The 25,000-nt window shown below is 46.0% G+C and overlaps 1 protein-coding gene across 1 annotated transcript in view; it reads left to right on the top strand.

Annotated features, from left to right (window-relative positions):
• Positions 1-25,000, top strand: part of LOC143289419 (uncharacterized) — a 200,720-nt gene that overhangs the window by 65,428 nt on the left and 110,292 nt on the right. The window contains exons 21-24 of the mRNA XM_076598381.1: positions 17,013-17,144; positions 18,960-19,054; positions 22,264-22,322; positions 23,107-23,264. Of these exons, the coding sequence (XP_076454496.1) occupies positions 17,013-17,144; positions 18,960-19,054; positions 22,264-22,322; positions 23,107-23,264 (444 nt within the window). The remainder of the gene's footprint in view (positions 1-17,012; positions 17,145-18,959; positions 19,055-22,263; positions 22,323-23,106; positions 23,265-25,000) is intronic.

Raw genomic sequence — 25,000 nt, 5'->3', positions numbered from 1 at the left:
TGTAGTCATGTCCTTTCAGAATCATTTGTCATTAAAAGATGTAATTTTCAACAACAACAAAAGTTCTGCCATAGTTTCACAAACTGTAGGGATGTGCATGTTGTTGCAAAACAAAAGCTGAGCCTAGCAAGGAGAACACAAAGGGCTCTGCTTGGTAAAACTTGCGCGAAGAGGGACAAGGGTCTGCAATTATCCTACACATCTGCTTGTGTACACAGCACCTCACAGCACTGTGTGCGCGTACTGTGTGTTTGCACTGGTTGTTTTGCACTGAGGCTGGGTGGTATGAGCTATCTTTACTGCGCCATGTTTCCTTAGCGTTGACAGTTGTCCTGAATGTATCGAATGAGCGTAGACTTAGGACCATTCTTGACGCAAAGCAAAGTTATCGCTGCTAAGATAGGAAACGCAGCCCATCCCAGACTACAGCCACAGAGTGGTACTGGTGATACGTAAAACAAGAAGAACTATCAATCAATTGACATGTGAAACATATAGGTTTCCAGATAGAAACAGTCCCAACTCTCATATATGATATAAATCATATCCCAGTTTTACATATGTTGAATACTGATATTTGAATGTTCGCAGGTGATTGGTATGATTGACGATTGCTGTTTATGGATAGATTATTAACAAATGTGGCAAGTTACGTTTTCGCAAGCGGTTTACCAATGTGACCTTCATCAACACGCAGGCACTGCACTGCAGTGCACCCGGTTCCTATTTCAGCAACAATGAATTTCAATAAAGATAGGCATGGGTCTGTCAAAATTACGTATGTGCAGCAAAATCAAGTCTGATGGATTCAGTAAACGATGGTTAAGTTATTTTCCATCCATGATCGTCCCAAGACAACACTGGCACCACTCGAACACCACACTGTAAAGGGCTGCCGGAAAGTTCTATATAACACTACTCTGACACCACCAAAATGACAATACATTCAGATGGGCAGTAATAAATGACTACCTACCACTACACTATACCACCAGAACAATACATTCAGAATTTAGAAGGGCAGTGAGAAAGGACCTGTCCATCACTATACTGACACCACCAGAACGACAACACATTCACAGGGGCAGTGATAGATGACCCAAGTACCACAATAACAATATGGGAAGTGAGAAAGGACCTGACACCTAAATGACAGCACGTTTAGATGGGAAATGAGAAAGGACCTGACACCTAAATGACAACACATTCAGATGGGAGATGAGAAAGGACCCATTAACCCAAACAACAACATTTTGATGGGAAATGAGAAAGGACCTAATAATTAAAATGACACCACGTTCAGATGGGAAATGAGAAAGAACCAAAGAATAAAATGACAGCACATTTCAATGGGAAATGAGAAAGGATCTAACACTAAAATGGCAACACATTTAGATGGAAAATGAGAAAGGACCTGACACCAAAATGACGACACATTTAGATGGGAAGTGAGAAAGGACCTGACACCAAAATGACGACACATTTAGATGGGAAATGAGAAAGGACCTGACACCAAAATGACGACACATTTAGATGGGAAATGAGACAGGACATGACACCTATATGACGACACATTTGGATGGGAAATGAGAAAGGACCTGACACCAAAATGACGACACAATTAGATGGGAAATGAGAAAGGACGTGACACCAAAATGACGACACATTTAGATGGGAAATGCGAAAGGACATGACACCAAAATGGCGACACATTTAGATGGGAAATGAGACAGGACATGACACCTATATGATGACACATTTAGATGGGAAGTGAGACAGGACATGACACCTAAATGACGACACATTTGGATGGGAAATGAGAAAGCACATGACACCAAAATGACGACACATTTAGATGGGAAATGAGACAGGACATGACACCTATATGACGACACATTTGGATGGGAAATGAGAAAGCACATGACACCAAAATGACGACACATTTAGATGGGAAATGAGACAGGACATGACACCTAAATGACGACACATTTAGATGGGAAATGCGAAAGGACCTGACACCAAAATGGCGACACATTAAATGGGAAATGAGACAGGACATGACACCAAAATGACGACACATTTAGATGGGAAATGAGACAGGACATGACACCTATATGACGACACATTTAGATGGGAAGTGAGACAGGACATGACACCAAAATGACGACACATTTAGATGGGAAATGAGAAAGGACCTGACACCAAAATGACGACACATTTAGATGGGAAATGAGACAGGACATGACACCAAAATGACGACACATTTAGATGGGAAATGAGACAGGACATGACACCAAAATGACGACACATTTAGATGGGAAATGCGAAAGGACCTGACACCAAAATGGCGACACATTTAGATGGGAAATGAGACAGGACCTGACACCAAAATAACGACACATTTAGATGGGAAATGAGAAAGCACATGACACCTATATGAGGACACATTTAGATGGGAAGTGAGACAGGACATGACACCTATATGACGACACATTTAGATGGGAAATGAGAAAGCACAGGACACCTATATGACGACACATTTTGATGGGAAATGCGAAAGGACATGACACGAAAATAACAACACATTTAGATGGGACATGAGAAAGGACATGACACCTATATGACGACACATTTAGATGGGAAATGAGAAAGCACATGACACCTATATGAGGACACATTTAGATGGGAAATGAGACAGGACATGACACCTATATGACGACACATTTGGATGGGAAATGAGAAAGCACATGACACCTATATGATGACACATTTTGATGGGAAATGCGAAAGGACATGACACGAAAATAACAACACATTTAGATGGGAAATGAGACAGGACATGACACCAAAATGACGACACATTTGGATGGGAAATGAGAAAGCACATGACACCAAAATGACGACACATTTAGATGGGAAATGAGAAAGCACATGACACCAAAATGACGACACATTTAGATGGGAAATGAGAAAGGACCTGACACCAAAAACAACACACATCCAAATGACTTCACATTTTGATGGGAAACGATAAACACGAAAATAACACATTCAGGTGCATAGTTAGTAGGGGCCTGTCTAGCAAACAGCGTCAACATCACATGAAACCCTTCAAACCCTTCGCAGAAACAAACATGTAAGTGTGAACATATTACTGAAGAACAAACGCACTGCACTTTTGACCAAAGTGAAATGGACTCAGCTCACAAAGAAAACGAACTTATCGCAATCAACTATGAGGCACATGGGTATTTCTTCATGTATCTGAAAAATCCAGACACAACTGGCAAGAATATAAAAAACACCTTTACAAGTCACGACTTGGCAGTTTATCGATTAAAAAAAACAAAACAAAACAAAAAAAAACAAAAACAAAAAACAAAACAAACAAGCACACACACACACACACACAAAAGAAGAAAAAAACAACTTCAAATTTTAGGGTGTTTTTTTCTCTCAAACTAGCTTTGTGAACCAGCTTTGTGTTCTTTTGTGGAACCTTCTTTGTGGCAAATGGGTCATACTTAATACTAAAACTCGTCCTTACATGATATATGTCCACCACAATACAGTGTTTGTGCATCACAATACAGTATATGTCCATTACAATACAGTATTTGTCAATTACAATTGTGTATTTGTCCAGCACAATACAGTATTTGTTCAGCACAATACAGTGTTATGTCCATCACAATACAGGATTTGTCCATCACAATGCAGTATATGTCCATCACAACGCAGTATATGTCCAGCACAGTACAGTATTTAAAAAAACAAACACCATGTCCAACGCAATGCAGTACATGTCAATCACAATACGGTATTTGTTCATCACAATACAATATTTGTCCATTACAATGCAGTATATGTCCATCACAGTACAGGATTTGTCAATCACAATACGGTATTTGTCCAGCACAGTACAGTATATGTCCGTCACAACACAGTATTTTGTCCATCACAATACAGTATATGTCTGTCACAACACATTACATGTCCATTACAATACAGTATTTGTCCATCACAAAGCAGTATATGTTAGTCACAACACAGTATATGTCCATCACAATACAGTATATGTCCATTACAATACAGTATATGTCCATTACAATGCAGTATTTGTCCATCACAATACACTAAGTCCAACACAATATGGTATTTTTCCATCCCAGATTTTTCTCACTTTCTAGATGAATGATTTACCACTTGGCTATAACTTTATATTACATGCAGTATTTATCCATCACAATTCAGTCTTTGTCCATCACATTGCGCTGATTGTCCATTACAATACATCATATAGTATTTTGTCCATTACAATGTGGTCTTTGTCCATCGCAATGCAAAATTTGTCCATCACTGTACAACATACAGTATTTGTTCATCACAGTGCACTATTTGACCATTACAATGCAGTATAAGTCCAACGTAATACAGTATTTGTCCATCACAACATACAGTATTAATTTTGTCCATCACAGTGCACTATTTGTCTATCACATTACAGTATCTGTCCATCACAATACAGTATTTGTCCATTATAGTACAGCGTATGTCCACCACAGTACAGTATTTGTCCATTACAGTGTAATCTTTGACCATCACTGTGTCAGCTGTGAATTGCCCTTTACAGTGTGTTCTCTTCACATGGATATCATTCCTTGTTGTGGAAGCCGTTTCACCTATCTTGTTTATTCGTTTTAGGTCTTCAGAACCACCAAACTGATATTATGTAAATTTTCACCGACCGAAAACAAATTGTTGGACTAAACACATTGCCAGAGATGCCAACCCCTGTCAAGTGTTCGTAGGAACAATCAGAAAATTTGGTAGGCACATTTCAAATTTGGTAGGAACACTCGGACTCCAAGCCACATCAGCAAACATACACACCGTGCAACGAGCACGTCAGTTCACCAAAATGGAGGGCACGATGCACAGATATTTTTCAATGTGCATTTGGTGAAACTTCTTTTCCTGCTGCTGCTTCTTAACAGCTGACACATCTGTGGCGCTGTGGCGCTTCCCTGGTCTTTGTTCGTCTTGTTTCTCACAATCGGAATCCATGACCGACTTTTCTCTGTTTCCAGCCGCTGGTTCCTTATTTGCACTCCATAGCTTAGTCCACCAGGCACAGACGCTGTTTGACCGTGTCGCTACTTGATTCAGCCACGTTCTCTCTTGTTCGTGTAAATGATGAAGCTGATTGGTCCACTCAATGTTGTTTTAACGTAAACACACACACACACTATCGGTTTAGCATAATCATGTAAGACCAAAGTTAGTAGTGACTGCCCTGACCTCCTGATCAATAGGTCTAGAGCACTGGAGTAATGTTACCACAGGAAACTATGCGACCATGCTATGTAGTCGAAAATGAACTCGTCAGAACAATTTTGACGTTGGCCTAAAGTTGGAACAAACAGCAATCGAGCGTTAACAAAATAAGGCGAAATCGTAATAGTTGGCATCTCTGCATTGCTGTACGTCGGTGATTGGTGGGGCTTAGGGAAGGGAGGAGCGAAGAGGACAACCACAGTAAATCTGTTGCTAAAACATGAAATTTCCTGTTGCCTCCCGCAGGAGCAGACAAAGAAACAGACAGGCAGGGACAGCGACTGGGGCCATGGACAAAGGGTTCAGACGGAACACTCCTGTTCGTGCCTCGCCCGCAGAAAAGCGCCTTGCCTTCTTGGCTGCACACCTGTTTGATTTCTCTAGGTCTGGCAGAGGACACGGTGGATCTGGAGGACTCTGCTGTGCAGGAGCTTTTCACCAGCTCTTCCTCTGACTCGCATGATTACGGCAAAGAGTCCTTGTCCCCCTCTACCAGTCTGCTGTCTGGGGACTCTTCAGCTGGAGGAGGAGCGCTGTCACGGCAGAGGAGGGCAATACCTGCGAGTGGTCGGGGCATGACAGGTGTCGGGCGTAGCAGAGGGGGAGATAGAGGTGGGGGGGAAAGAGGTGGCAGAGGGGGAGGTGGCAGGGGTGAACCGGACAGGGATAGAGGTGAAAGAGAGGGAGGCAGAGGTGATGGCGGCCGAGGCGGTGGCAGAGGTGAGATGGGCAGAGGGGGAGGCAGAGATAGTGGCAAAGGGGGAGGCAGAGATATTGGCAGAGGGGGAGGCAGAGGTGAAGACAGTGGTGAAATGGGCAGAGGGGGGGGAGGCAGAGATAGTGGCAGAGGGGGAGGCAGAGACGGTGGCAGAGGGGGAGGCAGAGATATTGGCAGAGGGGGAGGCAGAGGTGAAGACAGTGGTGAAATGGGCAGAGGGGGGGGAGGCAGAGATAGTGGCAGAGGGGGAGGCAGAGACGGTGGCAGAGGGGGAGGCAGATGGTGGCAGAGGGGGAGGCAGAGGTGAAGACAGTGGTGAAATGGGCAGAGGGGGGGGAGGCAGAGATATTGGCAGAGGGGGAGGCAGAGACGGTGGCAGAGGGGGAGGCAGAGATGGTGGCAGAGGGGGAGGCAGAGGTGAAGACAGTGGTGAAATGGGCAGAGGGGGGGGAGGCAGAGATATTGGCAGAGGGGGAGGCAGAGACGGTGGCAGAGGGGGAGGCAGAGATGGTGGCAGAGGGGGAGGCAGAGGTGAAGACAGTGGTGAAATGGGCAGAGGGGGGGGAGGCAGAGATGGTGGCAGAGGGGGTGGCAGAGGGGGTGGCAGAGGTGAAGATAGTGGTGAAATGGGCAGAGGGGGGGGAGGCAGAGATGGTGGCAGAGGGGGAGGCAGAGGGGGAGGCAGAGGTGAAGACAGTGGTGAAATGGGCAGAGGGGGAGGAGGCAGAGATGGTGGCAGAGGGGGAGGCAGAGATGGTGGCAGAGGGGGAGGCAGAGGTGAAGACAGTGGTGAAATGGGCAGAGGGGGGGGAGGCAGAGATGGTGGCAGAGGGGGAGGCAGAGATGGTGGCAGAGGGGGAGGCAGAGGTGAAGACAGTGGTGAAATGGGCAAAGGTGGCAGGGGCGGCAGGGGCGACAAAGGGAAAGACAAAGGCGACAAAGGGGGAGGCTGGAACAAGGGTGGTGACAAGGGGAGAGGGCAAGGTGGCAAAGGTGGTATGGGCGGCGGCAAGGGCAAAGACAAAGATCGGGGTGTTGGTGGCAAAGGAAAAGGGGGCAGTGGAGGAGGGAAGGGGCCCAAGGACCCGAACGACAAAAAACACACGCAGGGTAAACCGGGAGATGGCGGGTCCAAAATTGACCCTGTCAAGCTGGCAAGACGTCGACTGAGGCAAAAAAGACGGCACGTTCGAAGGAACAAGAACACACCCAGAAACACCACCACCACCGCGTCCCCGTCCAATACAACCCGTCCATTCTCTCTCAACACTACTACCGCTGCTCCTAACACCACGTTAGGACTTAACCACACCACGGCAGGACCTAACCACACCACATCCGGACATAACCACACCACAGCGGGACCTAACCACACCATGACAGGACTTAACCACACCATGGCAGGACCTAACCACACCACGTCGGGACATAACCACACGTCAGGACATAACCACACTACATCCGGACATAACCACACAATGTCTGGACATAACCACACTTCATCCGGGCATAACTACACCACGTCAGGACATAGCCACACCGGGCATGGCCACACAGCTCATAACCACACCACATCTGGGCATAGCCATTCCGGACACAACCATGACGGACATAACCACGGACACAACCATGACGGTCATAATCACGGACACAACCACGACGGTCATAATCACGGACACCACCACACCGGACTTAACCACACCACATCTGGACACACCACTGGCACAACAACACCCGCTTCAACCCACAACCACTCTGCCCACAACACCCATTCCTACCACAGTGGCATGACCACCACCACAACCACCCACTCAAACCGGGATGGCGTGACCGCCACCACAACCACCCTCTCCGCCACCTACCCCAGTAGCTACAGCGTGACCAGCACAAACGGCACGGTGTACACCAGCTCCATGTCGGGTAACACCTTCGTCAAGACCATGAACAGCACCCTGGCCGGTGCCCACGTCTACAGCCAGTTCACGGCCAGCGACCTGGACAGCAGTGGCATGCTCAGCACCAACACGACCATCACCCTGCAAGGGAACAGCGTCAGCGTCGTCACAAGCGGCCACATGAACGAAACCGTCACCACCGTCTACATCGCCGGCCAGAGTGTCTCCATGACAGCCACGAAGCCTGCCATGGAGACTACAGCTCCGGAGGCAGAGGCGGAGGCAGAGTGGCAGCCCGGAAACGTTTAGACAGCAACCTCCTCACCACCCTCATCCCCCTCACGCTGTCTCCATCTCCCACCCAAAAGTGTCCCTGCTGATACTTTTTTTTTTAGGGCCACACATGCTCACAGATGGCATGATTAGCATCATTTTTAGGCCCACGCACGCTCACGGATGACATGATTAATGAACCCACCGTCATGGAACTAGACACGCTATCAGACTCAGCAAGCATCGACCGCCGCCACCCTCCCCATCAAACCCCGCCTTTTCTTTTCATACTTTCATACACCTGTCCCATTAAGATCTTCTCCGTCCTAGTTTCGTAAACGCACTGATGACATTGTCCACAAACGTCCAGATTTCTTTGTTTCCACCACTTTGATTACAAACGTTGGTAATATTGTCACAACAGTGGCACCGCATCAATCAATAACAACACCTAGTAGGCAGCAAGAAATGAACTTTCAAACACCACACTGACACCACCAAAATCATAGTGCATCAGACAGACAATAGGAAAGGACCCATCTAACACCACACTGACACCACCAAAATGACAACACATTCAGATGGACAATGAAAAAGACCAACCTAACACCACAATGCATACACATGTAGATGGGCAATTATACATGTAAAAGGACAATCTTATAAAACCATGCTGACACCACAAAACGACAACACATTCAGATGGACAATGATAAAGTGCCTATGTAACAACACACTGACACCTTCAAAATTAAAACACATTCAGATGGACAATGATAAAGTACCTGTCTCACACCACACTGACACCTTCAAAATAACAACACATTCAGATGCACAATGATAAAGCACCCATCTTACACAACACTGACACCTTCATAAAGACAACACATTCGGATGGACAATGATAAAGCACCTATCTTACACCACACTGACACCTTCATAAAGACAACACATTCAGATGGACAATGATAAAGCACACACCTTACACAACACTGACAACTTCAAAATGACCACACATTCAGATGCACAATGATAAAGTACCTGTCTTACACCACACTGACACCTTCATAAAGACAACACATTCAGATGGACAATGATAAAGCACACACCTTACACAACACTGACACCTTCAAAATGACCACACATTCGGATGGACAATGATAAAGCACCTACCTAACACCACACTGACGCCTTCAAGATAACAACACATTCAGATGCACAATGATAAAGCACCCATCTTACACAACACTGACACCTTCATAAAGACAACACATTCGGATGGACAATGATAAAGTACCTGTCTTACACCACACTGACACCTTCAAAATGACAACACACTCGGACAGACAATGAGAAAGGGCCAGTCTAACACTGCACTGACCACCAAAATGACTGCATATTCAGATGGACACTGAGAAATGACATACCAAATACTGCACTGACATCACAGAGGAGAACAGGATGGAGGAGAGGGGGGTTGGGTGTGGGTGTGGGGGGCTGGGGGTTGAAAGGGAGGGCAAGGGTAGGGTTCTGGTATGCGGCTGAGCAACAGATAGTCATAGCCACCACCACCACTACAAAGACCACCTCTTAGATACATTGTAAAAAGAATAAAAACATCAAGGTAAAGACTGTCTCTTTATTATTCAACACTATTATATTTAGTTCATAAGCGTGTGTAGCTACCCGATTTACATCGACAGCCAATACAATCTTGTGAAAATCGTCTATGCTTGAATTTGCATCTGCTTTGTTTTTTGCTGATGTTTTTTTTTTTTTTTTTTTTATTAAAAAAAAAATTTTTTATCAGACAATATCAGTGGAGTTTGAATAATCAGATGGTGTTGTGAACAGACAATTTTTAAGGACAAACTTATTCTGTGGTTGTGGTATCTCAGTTGAATTGTGTGTGTGTGTGTGTGTGTGTGTGTGTGTGTGTTCTCATTTTGTTAAAAAATGAACATGATCCTTTAACGATTGCATACATGTGCACTTGTGTTCTGGGTTGTGGGTTGTTTCTTTGCATTGAAAATTATCTCTGCAAACCTTTTATTTCTTAAGTTGCTCTCAAATATGTTCCAAAACAAGGCTTTAGATTTTTACTTCTGTATATAGATTTCTGTTTACCATGTGTTTGATATTGTCACTACCTTATGCTTTGTGGTGTGCCTTGTTTTAGAATGTGAAAACATCCTTGGGCTACATAATAAATTATCGTGAATAAGGGTGAACATACCTTCAAATATCGCAAGAGAATCGGGATAGCAAAATGGATGTTTGGTATCTGTTCCCACTCACTGTTGAAATGTATGGAATACAGCAATGCCAAAAAGTAAAGAAGTTCCTCCGTACAGATCATTGGTAAAAACCGAAATTTCCATCACTGCTGAAGGCTGATACATTTAAAAAAATCTGTCAACATTGTTACAACAGACTTCTTGTCTGTAATATCTGTAGTCGCTGTTCAATGAAAAGAAAAACAAAACCAATGTTTTGCAGTAGAAACGAACGGTAGGATGCGTACAGCGCTCTATGGAAGACAATGTGATGATAGAACTGATGATTCTGAGACGTCTGCAGAAAGACCTCATCTGTGAACCAAACCAGATCTTGTTTTTTGAATGACTGTTAATCAGTTTGGGTACTTCCTGGTAAGCTTATATCGTTGTTTGATCATCATGGTACGTGTTGAGTGTGTGTTTAAAAAAAAAGTTTTATTTATTCATTTATTTTACTGCTTATTATCATTATTATTAGTAGCAGTAGTAGTACTTTACATGTGCCATGCATCAGCATATGTAACCTCTATACTAAAAATTGGAACATGATGTATTATTATGAGGATGATTATTATACTATTACTCTTATTGTTTTTATCATCGTTGTTGTTATTCTTATCTTTATTATTTGTTGGTTATTTATTCATCTTAACAAGTAACAATTGGCAATTAGTTATCAGTTGTATTATTTTAATTAGATTTACAAGGAATATATTTTGGAACTGGAATTCACATATCAAGCAGAGAGTGTTTTGAATAAAAGTTAAAAAAAAAAAAAAGGAATCTTTTGTTGATGTTTTAATTCTTGCGTGTGTAGAACCTCCCCCAATGCGCGTTGCGTACACTGGACACTATTTGTTATGTGGAAAGCGAATCGTTCACAACAAAAGTGATTCACAAAGTCCAGTATGATTGCTGTTGAGAGGTATGTCGATCGCCTGAAGCACTCCCATAAGTGGTACTAGGCTTAACAAATAACAGAGAGAGAGGGAGAGCGAGACAGCCCCCCCCCCACCCCGGGCCCCCTCGCGCCCCCTTCTACAAGAACCAGAACTGAAATAACAAACTAATAAGAGATCTGCGACACTTTGGTACTTTGTCATTAGCTTAAATAAAAGTACATGTGACAGGGGGGTAATGTGCTTTTTTTTCCGCTGTTCGTCTCCAAGGTTTGAACAGTACACAGAAAACAAAGTACAGAAAAATCATATAATAAATATTCACGCATGTCACATCAACACACATCACATCAAGACAAACACATACTAAAGTACATATAGATCCAGAAATAATTATTTATGCCTCAACACACACACACACACACACACACACACACACACACACAGAGAGATTTAATTACAAAGAAGCAGAGTCGTACCATCTACAAACGATTCACAAAATGCTGTCAAAAGAAAAGGTGAATGCGTGGCAAACGGACAGAGAAAGAGCGATGCGGATTTATCGGTGACCCAGAAGCCGTGACAAGGTTACAGATCTAGACAACAGAGGTTGAGGAAGGGGCGTAACAAAATAAACACGCTGGCAAACAACGGAAAAGTACAAGCATCGACATCACACTCGTGGTGAACAAAATCACGAGATGTAAACAAAAGTTAGACGAAGGTCGACAACAGGCTACAGATTCAGACCAAGTACGACTGTCGAAAAGGTACGAATTTGAACTGGTGAACAACAGCTTTTCAAATTCATCATATATCTATCTGGCAACACTTTGTGTGACTTACCGGTCTTTTCTGGGCAGCTATCACACTGTTGGTGGAATCCAAAACTGCCAGTTGGAGCAAAATCTCAACTTTACATCCATCGGTAGGACTAACGTGAGAGAATGAAGAAAATTGTGCTTCGCAGTTCACACACACACACATTTCACTCACTCATTCGCAAACAAAAACGATGTTCCATGCGAAGTAGATATGACAGACTTGTTGAAAGAGGCGCCTAGCTGAAGACACTTGTTTTGATCTGAAAGAGCACGGTTTTACGTTGTTTTCTGGGCAGTTTGTGCAATCCAAACAACAGCTTTGCTCGTTGACCTGCCATCTTGGCGGATCTAGATCTAGGTCACATGCGCAGAAAGAGCAAAGCTGATTGGCCGGCCTGATCGCCCCCCTCTCCCCCCACTTCATTTTTGACTCACGGAAGTAACAACATTTTGTCTGTTGTGTGTGTGCGTGGTAAAATTTAACATTGGTATTTCATCGGCAACTACAGGTAGTGGCACAGGAACAAAACTTGGCTGGTAGGAAGGTATATGAGTAAGGCCTTTGAAGTCACCCCCTTTACAATGATATGGTAAGTTTGGTGAACGTCGAAGGTCAACATTATTTAGCAAAATAGAAAAGGCTTGAAAGAGCCCACGACGGGCGCAATAGCCGAGTGGTTAAAGCGTTGGACTGTCAATCTGAGGGTCCCGGGTTCGAATCACGGTGACGGCGCCTGGTGGGTATAGGGTGGAGATTTTTACAATCGCCCAGGTCAACACATGTGCAGAACTGCTAGTGCCTGAACCCCCTTCGTGTGTATATGCAAGCAGAAGATCAAATACGCACGTTAAAGATCCTGTAATCCATGTCAGCGTTCGGTGGGTTATGGAAACGAGAACATACCCAGCATGCACACCCCCGGAAACGGAGTATGGCTGCCAACATGGCGGGGTAAAAACGGTCATACACGTAAAAGCCCACTCGTGTGCATACGAGTGAACGTGGGAGTTGCAGCCCACGAACGCAGAAGAAGAAGAAGAAAGAGCCCACATCTTACACTCAGTTTTAATCAAACATGGTATTTGGACTGGTCATGGGTTACTTGCGTGATCCCTAAAGAAATTCAACATCAGGAATTAAATATCAAGGTCACAATGCTGTCTGCGATATTGATAGGAAACAAAATTCTGTAGGCAAGAGAGAGAGAGAGAGGGGTTTGCGTATAAACTTCACCAAACTTAGCACATTGATTGGTCATGGTATAAACAAAACCTATGTAAAGTCGGAGATCAAAAGGTCAAGGTCACAGTACTAGTACGGTGTGTGCAGCGCCACAGAGCAGTTCAAGTGGCCTTTCTCAGGGGAACAAAGACGGAGACTACACAGAGACGAATTTCTACCAGTAAAAAACACTTAATACTCTTTTAAAACCCTTTTCACCGGTTTTTCCAAACGCTTCAGATCTATCAGGTTGTGTAGTTGTGTGTGTGTGTGTGTGTGTGTGTGTGTGGTTTAATTTTTTCAATTTTTTTAATATAATTTTTTTTTTTTAGATCACAAATGGGATTGATTTAAAACTTGATGAAAATTAAGCAGAGGAAGTAAGGGAGAGAGGGGGAGGGTGGATGGGGTTGAAAGGAGGTAATAGCTGAGGAGAAAACACCCTCCACACACACACACACACACACACACAGTATAGTGATGAGGTGTTCATATGTATTTACATGATGCATGAAAAGGTGTATGTTTTGGGAGAATTATAGATCATGCTAACTTCAAAAACAGTTTCAATAGAATGCAGTAAAATAATAATAATAATAATATCACTCTCTTTTCTGACTCTTGCCTAATCCTGACTTGCATGACATTTATTGAGGATCTGAGATCCTGTCGATTTATTTCATTCCATTTTCTTCTTTTCTTTTCTCCCTCCCCCCTCCCCCTACACCCCTCTCTCCACCCCCCACACCCACACCCAACCCCCTTTTTTCTTTTGTGTGTGTGTGTGTGTGTGTGTGTGTGTGTTTCTTTACCAGTCGACCCGGGCCGGTTCAGTGGCGTCACTCTCACGTCACTCACCCTCCCCCCCCACCACCACCCCTGCCTCCCCCCACAACCACACTCATGACTTGTCTGCCACTGTCCAGGTGCTTGCAGGCAGCCTTCAGGGAGCTGTCGCCTTGTGTGTGTGTGTGTTTGGTTGCCATCAGGCCACACACTAGAGGAGACCCCGCACTGTGTTGAAAGAATTCGGTGCTGTCTAGTCGTGCCTGTTTGTTTTTTTTAAATTTTTTTTTATTTTTTAATTCGACATACAAATGAAAGGACTCCACCTACTTTAGCCCCCGTCCCTGATTGATTGATTGATTGATATGGATACTTATCCAGCGCCTATCCTCGGTCGGAGACCAAGCTCTAAGCGCTTTACAAACACGGGGTCATTTACACAACAGGCTGCCTACGTGGGGTAGAGCCGACTGACGGCTGACACTGGGCGCTCATCATTCGTTTCCTCAGTGTGTCATTCAATCAGATTTCAGACACGCACACTACACACTCAGACAAACATGTAACATTTAACAATTTACCTGTATGACCGTTTTTTTTTGTTTTTTTACCCCGCCATGTAGGCAGCCATACTCCGTTTTGGGGGTGTGCATGCTGGGTATGTTCTTGTTTCCATAACCCACCGAACGCTGACATGGATTACAGGATCTTGAACGTGCGTATTTGATCTTCTGCGTGCGTATACACACGAAGGGGGTTCAGGCACTAGCAGGTCTGCACATTATGTTGACCTGGGAGATAGGAAAAATCTCCACCCTTTACCCACCAGGCGCCACCGAGATTCGAACCCGGGACCCTCAGATTGAAAGTCCAACGCTTTAACCATTCGGCTTTTGCGCCCTGCTGACCGGTGTCACTAAAACTCGAAAAGACGCGAAAAGACACGAAAAGACGCGAAAAGACACGAAAAGACGCGAAAAGACATATGAAAAAAAATGTGTTTTCGTATCTGTTCGCGTCTTTTCGTGTCTTACTTAAAAGACGCGAAAAGACACGAAAAGACGCGAAAAGACATCTGAAAAGACATCAGAATAGATATTCCAGGACTTTTCACATTCTTTTCCGGTGTATTTTCGCGTCTTTTCGTGTCTTTTCGCGTGACTTTTCGCGTCTTTTCGCATTTTAGTATGTGTCACTAAAACTCGAAAAGACGCGAAAAGACACGAAAAGACGCGAAAAGACATATGAAAAAAAAAATGTGCTTTCGTATCTTTTCGTGTCTTAAAAGACGCAAAAAGACACGAGAAGACGCGAAAAGACATCTGAAAAGACATCAGAATAGATATTCCAGGACTTTTCATGTCTTTTCACATTCTTTTCCGGTGTATTTTTGTGTCTTTTCGCGTCTTTTCGCATTTTAGTATGACCCCTGCTGACGACAAGAATCGCTCAGTCGAGTACATGCAAAAGTGAGTGAGCGGGCCTTTGGAAAATGGACCCGCCAATAACCCCATCCCCCCCACCCCCATCCCCCCCCCACCCCGATGCCCCACCCCCACCTATACCCAGGAACCTACCGTCACCTAAAACTTCGACAGGAGGAACTGCTCACCACTGGCATTTGACTTGGACGGGAAATCCAAACTGAGGTCACCACAAGAATAAGGCAAGAAAGGCCTTGTCATTACTCTTGTAAAAAACAACAACAAAAAAAACAACACAAAAAACAACAACAACAAGAACACACACACACACACACACACACACAAACGAGCAAAAGCAATGACAAGTCTTGTATCGCGCAGAAAAGCACGACACTGCAAATGGCAAAAACGCATGACGTCATAACATGACTTTGACATCATGTTGACGTCGCATTGACGTAGACACCCCTCACCTCACCCTAACCCACCCCCTGTTCTTTGTCACGTCTGTGTTCTCCGTGAAGTTTGATGGACACACTTGCCAGAATTTTCTCCACCACCTCCACCAGGCGGTCTGGACTCTAGTCAATGGGGTGAGATGATCAACCGAAGTCCCGTGTGTAGCGCACGTGTGCTTAGCGCACGTAAAAGAACCCGCGGCAACTAGAATTGTTGTCCCTGGCAAAAATTCTGTAGAGCAACAGAAACTGAAACACGATCGGTTTCTGTGAATATCAGGCATCTGCTGCTGCTTTAGAAAAAAAAAAAGAAGAAAAAAAAAGACATCAACATATTATATTCAAAGCAGATTTGGTGTTGCCCATATGGGTTTGTCAGCACACTCTGACACCACCTTGAAACTGGAACAGAAACGCGATCAGTTTCTGCAAAGATCAGGCATCTACTGCTGATCTCTCTCTCTCTCTCTCTATATATATATATCGGTGGTTTCTCCATTACGATGGGAAGTCATTTACAGCTCAGTCTTTTGTGAAAGACTGTGACTCTCAAACTAGGAGGCAAAATTGCACTGGCTCTTAGTGCTGCAGCCTTGTGGGCATAGTTGGCCTTTGGGAACCATCCCCAACGCCGACTGTCCTAAAAACCCTCTTGGCCGAGAGAATGGGGATGTATCTTGGGCAAGACACTCTCCACTGTAATCGAATTCTCGCCCAGATAGTCGGGACAGCAGTTGCCTTTTCTGCTGTTCCGATGGTCATAGTCGGACACGACTATCATACATTTTGTACAGCAGATGTGGTGTAGCGTATATGGGTGTACGTCAGCGCGCTCTGACTGACACCACCGTGAAACTGAAACTGAAACTGAAACCGGTGTGCTCTGTGTGCCCACAGTAAAGGGAGGGGAGTGCCCTGCCCCCCGCACCGCCATGACAGCCTGGATGTGTGACAGTGACGGGGAATGTGACGGCCACCACAAGTGCTGCGCCGAGGACAGGGGCCGGATCTGCCGACCCCCTGTCTATGGTAAGCAAGGTGAAGGACAGGTCACCGTCCAGGTCAAGGACAGGCGTGGGTCAAGGACGGTCAAGGTCAAGGACAGGTGTAGGTCAGGGACGTGTCACGTCAAGGTCAAGGAAGGTCTGGATCAAGGACTGGTCTGGGTCAGTGACAGGTCTAGGTCAAAGGCAGGTCACATCAACGTCAGGGACAGGTGTAGGGGTCAAGGACGGATCAAGATCTGGGTCCGGGAACAGTCCGGGTCAAGGTTAGGGGACCGCGTCTCGATCAGGTCGGCCCCAGTTCAGGTCAGCAAAGGTCTAGGTCAAACCTGGTTCAGATCAGAAAGTTGTAATTCAAATTTTAGCGTAGGTCTGCAGAGGTCTAGATCAGGTCAGGACAGGTTCGGGTCAGCAAAGGTCAAGGTCAGGTCAGATTCATTGCAGGTCAGCACGTGTCTACATCAGGACAGGTCGAGGTCAGGTCAATGCAACTCTAGACCAGGTCAGATTAGTTCCTGTCAGTATCGTCTAGATCAGGTCAGGACAGTTTCAGATCAGGTCAACACAGATATAGACTAGGACAGGACATGCCCAGATCCGATCAGATCAGACCTTGTTCAGGTCGAGAGATATCTAAGTCAGGTCAGTCAACAACTTAAAAAAAAGAAAAAAAAAAGCTAAGTTGATCAGGTAAGGTTATGTTAGCATTCCTTTCATCTGCTTTAAACAAATGTGGATTCATCTTCGTTTTCGTGTCCCATAGATTAATGGCAAAACGCATGACATCATAATATGACTTTGACATCATGTTGACGTCGCATTGACGTAGACACCCCTCACCTCACCCTAACCCACCCCCTGTTCTTTGTCACGTCTGTGTTCTCCGTGAAGTTTGATGGACACACTTGCCAGAATTTTCTCCACCACCTCCACCAGGCCTTGAATGGCGGTCTGGACTCTAGTCAATGGGGTGAGATGATCAACCGAAGTCCCGTGTGTAGCGCATGTGTGCTTAGCGCACGTAAAAGAACCCGTGGCAACAAGAATTGTTGTCCCTGGTTTGTTGGATCAAGTGATTGTTAGTTTCATCATGTTATATATTTTACGATAACGACCTTGACATTACAGTAACGATGCTACATTTTCATTAACAAGGTAACTTTTACAGCAACGCTGTTATTTGTACAGTCAGGTTTTTGCTTTGATATAGTGTTGGGGCGGTTACAGTTAAAATCAGTTTTTAAGTACAGAAATGTGCACAGTACAGTAACGATGTAACATGTCATTAACAACGGAAAGGTTAAAGCGGCGACATTGACTGTGGCTGTTACAGTAACGAAGTGGCTGTGACAATAACGCCATGGATGTTACAGTATCGACACGGCTGTTACATCAACGTCGTGGCTGTTACAGTAACGCCGTGGCTGTTACAGTATCGACACGGCTGTTACATCAACGTCGTGGCTGTTACAGTAACGCCGTTACATCAACGTCGTGGCTGTTACAGTAACGCCGTGGTTGTTACAGTATCGACACGACTGTTACATCAACGTCGTGGCTGTAACAGTAACGCCGCAGTTGCTACAGTATCGACACGACTGTTACATCAACGTCGTGGCTGTTACAGTAACGCCGTGGCTGTTACAGTAACGCCGTGGTTGTTACAGTATCGACACGGCTGTTACATCCACGTCGTGGCTGTTACAGTGACGCCGTAGATGTTACAGCATCGACACGACTGTTACATTAACACCGTGACTGTTAACAGTAACGACGGGGCTGTTACACCAACGCAACACAGCAGCTGTTACTCTAACGCCGTCTGTGGAATGTGTCACAGTGACCCGGTTCCAGATCAACGTGACACTGAGCGCCAACTGGAGGCAGAAGTACAGCAACGTGCATGCAGCTGGCATGGTGCAGCTTGCCAACACGGTCAGTACGCTGTCTACGATCGGCTTTGGGTCCACTCTGTCTGCGCATACCCTGATTTCAAACACTCCACTGTCGGCCGCCGTTCTTTCTCTGTCTCTAGACCTACCTTGCATTTGGAATGAACTTCCTCTTTCGCTTCGTCAGGTCTTCGCACTCAGCTCTTTCAAGTCTGGCCATAAAAACCTACCTCTTTTAGACACTCCACTGTCGGCCGCCGTTCTTTCTCTGTCTCTGGACCTTGCATTTGGAATGAACTTCCACTTTCGCTTCGTCAGGTCTGGTCTCCTCCTCACTCAGCTGTTTCAAGTCTGGCCTTAAAACCCACCTCTTTGCAACATAGCCTCCCTCCCCTGCCTCTTCCTTGTCTTCAGTTTCAGAGTTATGCATGCGTGTGAATGACTGGTGTGAAAGCGCTTTGATTTGTCTCTGCACGATTCAGCGCCGTTATTATTATCACCACCACCACCACCTGTTGTTGTAGTGTTCGGATCATTTGTATTTGTATTTGTATTTCTTTTTATCACAACAGATTTCTCTGTATGAAATTCGGGCTGCTGTCCCCAGGGAGAGCGCGTCGCTATACTACAGCGCCACCCATTTTTTTGTATTTTTTCCTGCGTGCACTTTTATTTGTTTTTCACATGGAAGTGGATTTTCCTACAGAATTTTGCCAGGAACAACCCTTTTGTTGCCGTGGGTTCTTTTACGTGCGCTAAGTGCATGCTGCACACCGGACCTCGGTTTATCGTCTCATCCGAATGACTAGCGTCCAGACCACCACTCAAGGTCTAGTGGAGGGGGAGAAAATATCGGCGGCTGAGCCGTGATTCGAACCAGCGCGCTCAAATTCTCTCACTTCCTTGGCGGACGCGTTTCCTCTAGGCCATCACTCCACATTGCCGTCCAATCAATGCTGGGTTTACATCCGAGACCAATACGAGCTTACAGCTGGGACCAACAGCAAAGTGAGGGCTAGCTGTACATAAATTCGGAAGGTGGCAGAATGGTTGAAACCCTTATCTGTCAATACAGCGTCCTTGAGGGTCCGGGTTCGAATCTCGGGTCTAGCTCTTTCTCTCCCAAGTTTGCCTGGAAAATCAAACTGAGGGACCAGTCATTCGGATAAGACGAAAAATCGTAGTCCCGTATGCAGCACCACGCACTTAGCGCACTGAAAAAGAACCCATGGCAACGAGAGTCTTATCCTCTTGCAAAAAAAAATTCCGAAGAAGAAATCCAGTCTGATATGTACACAAATATAATATATATATGCATGCACTCAAGGCCTGACTAAGCGCGTTGGGTCATGTTGCTGGTCTGGTATTTGTCTAGCAGATGTGGTGTAGCTTGTAACGGATTTGTGTTGTATGGCAAAAACCTGCAGACTGTCGATCAACGAGCCGACTGACTGAATGACTGGTTGACTAACTGACCAGCGGACTGACTGACTGACTGACTGGTTGACTAACTGACCAACGGGCTGACTGACTGACTGGTTGACTAACTGACCAACGGGCTGACTGACTGACTGGTTGACTAACTGACCAACGGGCTGACTGACTGGTTGACTAACTGACCAATGGGCTGACTGACTGACTGGTTGACTAACTGACCAGCGGACTGACTGACTGGTTGACTAACTGACCAACGGGCTGACTGACTGACTGGTTGACTAACTGACCAACGGACTGACTGACTGGTTGACTAACTGACCAACGGACTGACTGACTGACTGACTGGTTGACTAACTGACCAACCGGCTGACTGACTGACTGACTGGTTGACTAACTGACCAACGGGCTGACTGACTGACTGACTGGTTGACTAACTGACCAACGGGCTGACTGACTGACTGACTGGTTGACTAACTGACCAACGGGCTGACTGACTGACTGGTTGACTAACTGACCAACGGGCTGACTGACTGACTGCCTGACCAACGGGCTGACTGACTGACTGCCTGACCAACGGGCTGACTGACTGACTGGTTGACTGACTGACCAACGGGCTGACTGACTGACTGACTGACTGACCAACGGGCTGACTGACTGACTGCCTGACCAACGGGCTGACTGACTGACTGACTGACTGCCTGACCAACGGGCTGACTGACTGACTGGTTGACTGACTGACCAACGGGCTGACTGACTGACTGACTGGTTGACTAACTGACCAACGGACTGACTGACTGACTGACTGACTGACTGGTTGACTGACTGACTGACTGGTTGTCTAACTGACCAACGGACTGACTGACTGACTGACTGACTGACTGACTGGTTGACTAACTGACCAACGGACTGACTGACTGACTGACTGACTGACTGACTGACTGACTGGCTGACTGACTGGCTGACTGACTGACTGGTTGACTAACTGACCAACGGACTGACTGACTGACTGACTGACTGACTGACTGACTGGCTGACTGACTGACTGGTTGACTAACTGACCAACGGACTGACTGACTGACTGACTGACTGACTGACTGGTTGACTAACTGACCAACGGACTGACTGACTGACTGACTGACTGACTGACTGACTGACTGACTGACTGGTTGACTGACTGACCAACGGACTGACTGACTGACTGACTGACTGACTGGTTGACTAACTGACCAACGGACTGACTGACTGACTGACTGACTGACTGACTGGTTGACTGACTGACTGACTGACTGGCTGACTGACTGACTGGTTGACTGACTGACTGACTGGTTGACTGACTGACTGACTGGTTGACTGACTGACCAACGGACTGACTGACTGACTGACTGACTGACTGACTGACTGGTTGACTAACTGACCAACGGACTGACTGACTGACTGACTGACTGGTTGACTAACTGACCATCGGGCTGACTGACTGACTGGCTAACTGACTGACTGACTGGTTGACTGACCAACGGGCTGACCGAATGGTTGACTAACTGACCAACGGACTGACTGACTGACTGGTTGACTAACTGACCAACAGAATGACTGACAGACTGGTTGACTAACTGACCAACGGGCTGACTGACTGACTGACTGACTGGTTGACTAATTCACCAACGGACTGACTGACTGACTGACTGACTGACGAATGGACGGACAGACAGACAGACGGACGGACTGAAAGAAGAAGAGCGTGGCTGTGCAGACGCTGTGCTGTCACGCCGTGCCGAGTGCCAGGGTCTTCAGAGTGCATGGTTGTTGTGGTTTCAGCTCCAAGGCATGGTGTCTGGCATGGAAGGGTTCCAGAGCTCTGAGCTTCTCTACGTCTTGTGAGTCGTGTGGGATGGATTTCCGTTTCCGTTAGTTCATGGTTATTTGTTTATCGGATTGATCAGTATGATGGATTTGTTTGTTTGTTTGTTTGTTTGTTTATTACTTTCTTTAATCATTTTATTTATTTATTCTTATTTTGTTTATCTGTTTATTTGACGACAAAACAGCAGCATCAGCAACAACAACAACACCATCACCACCACCACCACCACCACCAACACCACCACCGACAACAACAACGACAATAACAACAACAGCAACATGATCATCATCAACAACAACAAAAACAACACCAACACCACAGCAACAACAGCAATGACACCACCACCACCACCACCACCAACAACAACAACGTATACAACACCACCAATAACAACAACGTATACAACACCACCAATAACAACAACACTAACACCACCACCACCAACAACAACAACGACACCACCAACAACACCAACACCTCCACCACAAACAACTACAACAACAGCACCGTTACCAACACCACTACTAACAACAACAATAACAACAACACCGCCAACAACAACAACATCACCACCACCACCAACAACAACAACAATAACAACACCATCACCACCACCACCAACAACACAACACCAACACCACCACCACAACAACAACAACATCACCACCACCACCACCAAACCACCACCACTACCACCACCACCAAACCACAACCACCACCACCAAACCACCAAACCACCACCAAACCACCAAACCACCACCACCACCACCAAACCAAACCCCGTGACGGTGTGGCAGGCCTGACAACGGGAAGCTGAAGGCGGTGATGGAGGTGGTGGCGTCCCCCGATGTCCGGACGACGACGGTGACGGACACTGTGGAGTCGCTGCTGGACCGGGCCTTGGTCTTTGACCGCTTGCAGCGACTGGTGACCGCCGCCTCCCTCGTCACGCACGGTCAGTCCCGCTGGCCGATGACCGGTGTGATGTGTTGGTGTGGTGTGGTGCCCACGGCTTGTTTTATCAGTGTTTGTGTGGGGTTGGGGGGCTGTCACACACACGGCCTCTTCGTCAGTGTTATCAATGCTGTGTAGGCTTAGGGCGGTTGCACACACGGCCATTTTATCAGTGTTATCATTGTTGTGTAGGCTTAGGGTGGTTGCACACACGGCCATTTTGTCAGTGTTATCATTGTTGTGTAGGCTTAGGGTGGTTGCGCACACGGCTGTTTTGTCAGTATTATCACTGTTGTGTAGGCTTAGGGCGGTTGCACACACGGCCATTTTGTCAGTGTTATCAATGTTGTGTAGGCTTCGGGTGGTTGCACACGTGGCCAGTTTGTCAGTTTTATCACTGTTGTGTAGGCTTAGGGTGGTTGCACACACGGCCATTTCATCAAATGTTATCACTGTTGTGTAGGCTTAGGGCGGTTGCACACACGGCCATTTTGTCAGTGTTATCACTGTTGTGTAGGCTTAGGGTAGTTGCACACACGGCTGTTTTGTCAGTATTATCACTGTTGTGTAGGCTTAGGGTGGTTGCACACACGGCCGTTTTGTCAGTGTTATCACTGTTGTGTAGGCTTAGGGCGGTTCCACACACGGCCATTTTATCAGTGTTATCATTGTTGTGTAGGCTTAGGGTGGTTGCACACACGGCCGGTTTGTCAGTGTTATCAATGCTGTGTAGGCTTAGGGCGGTTGCACACACGGCCATTTTATCAGTGTTATCATTGTTGTGTAGGCTTAGGGGTGTTGCACACACGGCCATTTTATCAGTGTTATCATTGTTGTGTAGGCTTAGGGCTGTTGCACACACGGCCATTTTATCAGTGTTATCAATGCTGTGTAGGCTTAGGGTGGTTGCACACGTGGCCAGTTTGTCAGTTTTATCACTGTTGTGTAGGCTTAGGGTGGTTGCACACACGGCCATTTTGTCAGTGTTATCAATGTTGTGTAGGCTTAGGGTGGTTGCACACACGGCCATTTTGTCAGTGTTATCACTGTTGTGTAGGCTTAGGGTGGTTGCACACACGGCCATTTCATCAAATGTTATCACTGTTGTGTAGGCTTAGGGCGGTTGCACACACGGCCATTTCATCAAACGTTATCACTGTTGTGTAGGATTAGGGCGGTTGCACACACGGCCATTTTGTCAGTGTTATCAATGTTGTGTAGGCTTAGTGTGGTTGCGCACACGGCTGTTTTGTCAGTATTATCACTGTTGTGTAGGCTTAGGGTGGTTGCACACACGGCCATTTTGTCAGTGTTATCACTGTTGTGTAGGCTTAGGGTGGTTGCACACACGGCCATTTTGTCAGTGTTATCACTGTTGTGTAGGCTTAGGGTGGTTGCACACACGGCCATTTTGTCAGTGTTATCATTGTTGTGTAGGCTTAGGGCTGTTGCACACACGGCTATTTTGTCAGTGTTATCACTGTTGTGTAGGCTTAGGGCGGTTGCACACACGGCCATTTTGTCAGTGTTATCACTGTTGTGTAGGCTTAGGGTGGTTGCACACACGGCCATTTTGTGAATATTATCACTGTTTTCTAGGCTGTGACGTTTGTCGTTTCAGTATTATGTGAGTTGAAGGGCTGTGAGTTAGCTATTTTCATGGCCTTGTGATTTTGTCACATTCAGCGATTTGTGTGTGTGTGTGTTTGTGTGTGTGTGTTTGTGCATTTGTGTGTG

The sequence above is a fragment of the Babylonia areolata genome, chromosome 14 (assembly GCF_041734735.1).
Source record: "Babylonia areolata isolate BAREFJ2019XMU chromosome 14, ASM4173473v1, whole genome shotgun sequence".
Classification (NCBI taxonomy): domain Eukaryota; kingdom Metazoa; phylum Mollusca; class Gastropoda; order Neogastropoda; family Buccinidae; genus Babylonia; species Babylonia areolata.
The sequence above is the reverse complement of the archived record's forward strand: the minus strand, read 5'-3'. Positions and strand labels throughout refer to the sequence as shown.